The sequence below is a fragment of the Priapulus caudatus genome, unplaced genomic scaffold (genome assembly GCF_000485595.1).
Source record: "Priapulus caudatus unplaced genomic scaffold, Priapulus_caudatus-5.0.1 Scaffold2524, whole genome shotgun sequence".
Taxonomy (NCBI): domain Eukaryota; kingdom Metazoa; phylum Priapulida; class Priapulimorpha; order Priapulimorphida; family Priapulidae; genus Priapulus; species Priapulus caudatus.
In genome coordinates, this window is record NW_014579585.1 from 3,825 (window position 1) to 11,391 (window position 7,567).

A 7,567-nucleotide genomic window follows, 5' to 3' on the forward strand; every position below is an offset into this window, starting at 1 on the left:
CTCTCTCTCTCTCTCTCTCTCTCTCTCTCTCCTCCTCCTCCTCTCTCTCTCTGTCTGTCTGTCTCTCTCTCTCTCTCCGCCTTCCTCTCTCTTTCTTCACCCCTCCATCTCTCGGTCCCCCCTTCTCTATTATCACGCGCCGTATCGGAACCACGGTAATTCCGGGGTGTTCCGCACCAACAAACCCGTCTGTGTAAGAAAATTCTGAATTTTTAGCGCAAACACGCGCGATAACGTACTTCCACGAGGTACGCTACACTGCACCCAACAATACTACTGCACGCGTGTTTGCATAGGTGCTTATACAACGTGGGTGGGTTATACAGTGGGGTGGGTGGGTGGGTAGGTGGGTGGGTGGGTAGTGGTAGGCCGGGGAGCTAAGAAAGGGTTAACTTCGCTCCCACGCACACATTCTCACTGCTGGAGTCACGTTGAGTGATTCAATGCTCGCAGATTTCTCCTGTCTAACATATTTTGTCTAATATATTTGGAATAAAGATTCCATTCGCCTTGCCCACCACACACGCGCATGCACACACGCGCGCACGCACAGACACCCACACACCCCCACGCACACAGGCACGCACGCACGAACGCAGACAACACACACAATCTCTGAATACGATCCATCAACGAGACTTGGACTATATAAATGAAGGGTAATAAATGCACTGACTGCTGCACACAGGCAGGTAGACAGGATACATACATCTACCCCGTAGCTTTGCTAAAAGATTATCTACCATTGTATGGTAGTCTTGATATGTATAAATACTGCACGAATCCAGCTAGCTATTATATAGTAGCGGTATTATATACGTACAATATAATTCTAGAGTTATTATACGGAGCTATATATATATAATAATAATAATAATAATAAGGTAAAACTTTCTAAAAATTTGTTAAAAAACACACACACTAATATATGTGCTATGCACTGTGCTGCTTACCTAGAGTGATTGATGGCTACCCATCTAAGCTGCAGTTAGCTGTTAGCTAGTTGTTAGAGATCGCATGTGTCTCCTAACGTGTGTTGATAGCAAGCATCTGCCTGCCTGCCACGCTGCCTCCTCCTCCTTCCTCCTCCTTCTTCTCCTCCTCCTCCTGCCCTTCTTCTCCTCCTCCTCCTGCCCTTCTTCTCCTCCTCCTCCTGCCCTTCTTCTCCTCCTCCTCCTGCCGCAGCCTGCACTGCTCTGATGATGCTCACAGAACTTACTCGTGCTATGGTAAACGAGAAATCCGTAACGAGTTGGCAATATATATCTCCAGGACAGTGATTCTCTCTCTGCTGCTATAGCGAAATTCAATGCACTGCTTGCTGCTGCTGCTGCTGCTCTCTCTCTCTCTCTATCTCTCTCCCTCTCTCTCGCATTTTCTCTCTCTCTCACTCTCTCTCTCTCTCTCTCTCTCTCTCCTCCCCCTTTCTCTGCCCCCGCGCGCGCGCTCTCTCTCTCGCCTTCTCTCTCTCTCTCTCTTTGCCTGTATGGTAACGCGAGATGCCAAATGTATATTTAATTACCCGCGCAAAAAACGAGCATTCGGAAACGTTAGATCAAACCCACTCGTGATTTATTCATGTCGTTGAGCGGAGTTTCTCTCCATGTCTCAGATTTTTCTCATACATTATTTTCCTGTGGAAATTCGAGAGTGGGAAAGAGAGAGAGGGGGAGAGGAGGGGAGAGCGGGAGAAGGAGCTACCACGTAAGACAAATAAAGCAAATATTATGTTCAGGGCAAGATCGCGAAGCAAAATGCATACAAATATGACATGTGCCCACTAATACATATAATAGTTAAAATACAGTAAATCAAATACAATATATATAAAATAAATACGTATAACTCGTACATAAACACATATGATTCAATACATGCACCAATTACTATTTACACACAGTACAATTACAATCGAGTAACGATAGAATACCAGATAAAATACTACTGATAGCCAGCGGTTGTAACCATATAGAAATAATATACTAGTTAGTCACTAGGTGTCTCTAAATATTTTTTTGGTTGTATGATCTCATCATACAGAAACCGTGGCGAATAAAACTTAAAAGCCCACACATCGCTCTCCTCATAATCCCATAACCTCGTAAATAGTAGTCTTCAAAGTCCAGGAAACGAAGAATAGAAGTCGAAGACGAAGAAGTCGAAGACAAAGACGAGGTCGAAGACAGAAGTCGAAAACGAAGAATAGAAACAGAAATAGTTGTTGATCAATTAGACAGATCAACACTGCGGATCGCAGTAGATTAAGCCTAATCGCAGTTAACTAAAGAAGAAAGGAGAGAATTCCAATACGAAATGACGAGAAACAAAGAAGCTAAACCCAGAGGGATCTTTTGAAGATGACACGTGTCGAATAGAAATGCAATGCTGTCAGAGATGACTCACCAGTGCTACGAACACAGGCCAAACAATTCCGTTACAGAAAGTGGCCTAATCGCTGGTGCTAGTAATGAGTTGCGATTGCCACTGACAGAAGAAACCACTTTAACCAGTCAGTGCGGCGCCGACAGATGAGTCAGTGCGAGGCCGCGAGCTGATGAGTTTATTTCAGCATTCGACAAGAATCGCCTATAATCGTATTACTATTGACAGGCTAGCCTGATATAGGAAGGAGATTTACTCTGGTACTGGCATTTACACATGAACAAGAGGAAGTTAGCAAGAAGTATACACGCATACAGACGATTCGTACACATGCACACGCAAGCGCAAACATACGTAGGCCCTACAGACGCAGTCACATGATTAGCACACAAGCACAGGCACGCGTACACACACATACACACGATCTCACACACGCGTACACACACATACACACGATCTCACACACGCACAAGCACACGATCTCACACACGCACAACCACACACACACACATGATACAACTACAAGCAAAAATTAAAACCCTGGGAAAAATCGCCATTAATTATGATGCAAGGAAATTAGGCCTACCTCTCGCTCTTCTTTGATGTCTTTCACCACCAGATTACTTTTTCTACTTCGCTAATTTAGGTGTGATATGTTCTGATGTTTTTGTGACGCACCATAATTATGCAATTACGAAAATACACGCTTCCGTGGAGTAATTGCTTGTTAACGGATTATAAGTTTGTACCTTCACCTCCGAACCAACAAAACTACAGCGAAGCAGAAGATATACACACGCGATGTACAACTGCTGCCGCCTGTCGGCAATAAACACAACTAGTAACAAAAATACGGAAAAGGATTCTCAAAAGATGGTCTTAGTCAATGAGCTATATTCAACACAGTTTTTAATACAGCTTGTTAGTCTCAATGGATTTAATTTGAGATAATGTTTCTCTTAATATTGCAACATTTATCATTCGTCAAACTTTGCCCGTAATCATTGCTGAACACAACAGTGCACACAGTAACGGCCAATGTGTCTAAACTTTTCACAACAGTTCCACAAATTTTGTGATGTAGCTTCATAGCGACTGTGTAGTAAAATTGTTTTCCTAAACAACACAATTCATCTGATTTGTCTAGAAATTCTTACAAATATAAATATAAATCGTTATTATAATGGCTCTTTAATTCACAGTTTTAACTACTGTCGAAATAATCATTGAAATATAAATAGCCTGCCTACTCAAACATACTAATTCAATTTCATTTTATTTCAAAACTAAAACATTTAACAATATATCAAATTTATTTACAGAATATGCCACGAATCAAATTACCTACTTTACACAACCTTAATTACCTCCTAACAGCAACAAATGGTTTTGATCCAGATTCATTCGGAAAAAATTAAACAAAAAGTAGCTCGTATTTCATCCCCCCCCCCCGTTATTCGAAAAGCATCACAGAATTCTTTCTATAACAAAACACGTTATATTTTATAACAACAGATACAGATGTATTCGTAGCTGAGAGCAATACTGAGGGTAAAATAACAAACTCCATAGAATCATTGCAGGTAATTATGCAAATAGTGCCGATACTTTCGAGGATAATCAAGTCGGGTAAAGTGCGTGTGCAATACTGTGCTACTTGCTACCTCGCACCCAGCTCCCACATAGGAGCAAAACACCCGAAAATTCGCCGGACTCGTGACGATGACGACGACGTTGATACAGATAACGACGACAGTGGTGGTGACAATGGTGGTGACAATGGTGACAATGGTGAAAGTGAAGATGATGATGCGTTTGCACATGTGCAACACGTCACACCTTCGCATCACAATGCACATGCGTGTCACCTGCACATTACAGCTGTGCAACACAACGCACCTACGCGACACATCACACCTGCGCATCACACCTTCGCCTCACACCTGTGCCTCACACCTGCACGTCACACCTGCGCCTCACACCTGCGCGTCACACCTTCACGTCACACCTGCACGTCACACCTGCGCATCACACCTGCACGTCACACCTGCGCATCACACCTGCGCCTCACACCTGCACGTCACACCTGCGCATCACACCTGCGCCTCACACCTGCACGTCACACCGTCGCCTCACACCTGCACGTCACACCTTCGCCTCACACCTTCACGTCACACGTGCGCGTCACACCTGCGACTCACACCTGCGCGTCACACCTGCGCCTCACACCTGCGCCTCACACCTGCGCGACGCACAGCGACGCGTTCGTGCCGCCAAAGCCGAACGAGTTCGTGAGCGCGACGCGGCGCTTCTCCACGCCCGACCACGTCTGCGGCACGAGCGGCACAAAGTTGCTGCGCCGCGCTCCCAGCTCCGGCTCCAGCTCGCCGAGGTTGATCGTCGGTGGCACGTAGCCGTCGCGGCACGCGAGCGCCGCCAGCGCCGCCTCCACGCTGCCCGCGGCGCCCAGCAGGTGCCCCGTGCGCCCTTGTCGCCGAGACGGCGACGCCGCCGGCGAAGTCGCCGAAGAGCGAGCGTATCGCGCGCGCCTCGGCGAGGTCGCCGACCGGGGTCGAGGTCGCGTGCGCGTTGACGTGCGTCACGTCCTCGAGCGAGACGCCGGCCTCGCGCACGGCCGCGGCCATGCATAGATGGGCGCCGCGGCCGTCCGGGCGCGCCGCCGAGACGTGATGAGCGTCCGCCGACATTCCGTACCTGCGGGGCGGATACGAACGCACGGTCAGGGGCGTGTACAGGGGGGGTCCAGGGGGTCCGGACCCCCCCTGCTCGCGCAGAAAACGCATCTAAGGGGGTCTAATTTCAACATTTTTCTGGGGGAGGGCACCCCAGACCCACCCTTCGCGTGCTCGCAAGTTTGGGTTACGGTTAGACCCCCCCTGGTACAAATCCTGTACACGCCCCTGATGGTTAGTTATATATACAATGATACAAACGCATGGATTACTACTAGGGAGATAGATCGAACACGAACGCACGGATTAGGGACCTAGATCGGATACTAGACGCGAGGTAAGACTTTTGGCTAACGCTCCATTATGAGTGTTCCCAACTTTGATATCATTAATGATTAATGATTGATAATCCTAATCCTAACCCTAACCCTAACTCTAACCCTAACCTAAATGAAATTAAACCACAAACTAATATATGACCATATATATATATGTTATTATGACCATTAATGACATTAAAGTTGGGAACACTCCTAATGGAGTATCACCCAGACTTTTCATGTAACATTATTAGTTATATATACAATGAGTCTATATGCATATAAATGCAAAAAATATGAGATATCTAAAATGAGAGTCTGCGCTTGTAACATTAAGTAACATAGTTAATTTGGTGTACAATGATTCCTAATATTATGATATCAGGAGTGAATAATAAAGATTATTATCTTTATTATTCACTCCTGATGATATATTACATAATGACATAACATAAAATAACAACATAAGATAAGATAAGATAACATCTCATAACATAACAACATAACATAACATATCATAACATAATAAAATATACAATATGATACAATACAATATGATATAATAAAATGAAACAACAACACAACACAACAACACAACAACAACACAATAAAATAACAAAATGCAATGTAATATTATATAGACATAACACAACACAACACAGCACAATACAACACAGCACAATACAATAACAATAAAATACTAACACCAACGACGACGCAGAAGCAACCCCCACGCACGCACGCATGCACGCGCACACATACGTACCCGAGCACCTCGGCATGTATCGGCACGCCTCTCCGCAGCGCGTGACCGTACTCCTCGACCACCAGCACACCGGCGCCCTCTCCGATGACGAACCCGTCGCGATGCGCGTCGAATGGCCGCGATGCCGTGTGCGGCTCGGCGTTGTATAGCGTGCTCAGCGCCCTCATGCGAGCAAATCCGGCGACGACGACCGGCTCGATGGACGCGTCCGCGCCGCCGCACACCATCACGTCGGCGTCGCCATGCTTGACCAATCGGAACGCGTCGCCGACGGCGTGGAGTCCCGTCGTGCAGGCGGTCGACGCCGAGTGGTTGGGCCCGGCGAATCCGTGTCGGATGCTGACGTGGCCCGCGATGAGGTTGGTGAGGATGCGAGGGATGAAGAACGGCGAAACCTGCGCGTCGCCATGGCAACGAAAACGAAAACGGTGAGTCATCATCGTTTAGTCGCCGCGGGAAAATTTTTTGTGTAGTTTTTTTTTCTATTTTTAATCACTTTGTTGCAGCCAAAATCTTTTATTTGATTGCCCAGCAATGGGTGAGGATTTTTTTATCGCTTTTCTTTCTGTGTTTATTGTTACCTCGCCCTAAACGCTGACTGATACCCCCAAAGACCTCTACTCATTTACTTATAGAACAGTAGAATCATGCCGCACTGGTAGCGCTGATCCAGAACTGTTTATTTTTTCACTATGTCACTTTGTTTTTGCCATGCTCAAGTGAAGAAAAATGTTTATCACCCTGTCAGAATTTGATAAGTCTTTTTTCAGACTGGGACAATATACGACCTATATTGTTCCATTCTAGCATTCTATTTAAACGTTTACGGACAGCTCGAAAACAACCGTCTGCCGTCCGACCGACGCACTCTTGTTTCAACATGTCTACCTTGTTGTAGCCGCGCTCGAACGCGCGCGCCGTGTCGACGATGTCCTGAACGGCGACGACGCTGCAGCCGCCGATGGCGACGCCCGTGCGCTCACGCTCATGCTCCTTCACGGGGCGCCACCTGGCGTCTCGCAGTGCCTCGTCAGCCGCGGCGATCGCAAAGATGGCCGCCGGCGCCATCGACTTTTGCTCGGAGCGTTTGACGTAGTTTTCGGGGTCGAATTCGGTATGTTTCGGCCCTCGTGGCACGAACGCTGCCACCTGGAGGCAGAAAATTGCAATGAGTACTTATAGTACATGTAGTTGTATTTAAATTATATGCAGTAAAGATTGAATAATAATAATAATTATAAAAATTATAATAATAATAATAATAAGGTAAAACTTTCTAAAAATTTGTTAAAAAACACACACACTAATATATGTGCTATGCACTGTGCTGCTTACCTAGAGTGATTGATGGCTACCCATCTAAGCTGCAGTTAGCTGTTAGCTAGTTGTTAGAGATCGCATGTGTC

At 46.2% G+C, this 7,567-nt stretch overlaps 1 protein-coding gene across 1 annotated transcript in view; it reads right to left on the bottom strand.

Annotated features, from left to right (window-relative positions):
* Positions 1-4,526: 4,526 nt before the first annotated feature.
* The window catches only part of LOC106818787 (3-oxoacyl-[acyl-carrier-protein] synthase, mitochondrial-like), a 3,634-nt gene continuing 593 nt past the window's right edge, over positions 4,527-7,567 (bottom strand). Inside the window, 4 exon segments of the mRNA XM_014823463.1 lie at positions 4,527-4,871; positions 4,873-5,097; positions 6,162-6,556; positions 7,050-7,310. Of these exon segments, the coding sequence (XP_014678949.1) occupies positions 4,619-4,871; positions 4,873-5,097; positions 6,162-6,556; positions 7,050-7,310 (1,134 nt within the window). The 3' untranslated portion in view covers positions 4,527-4,618.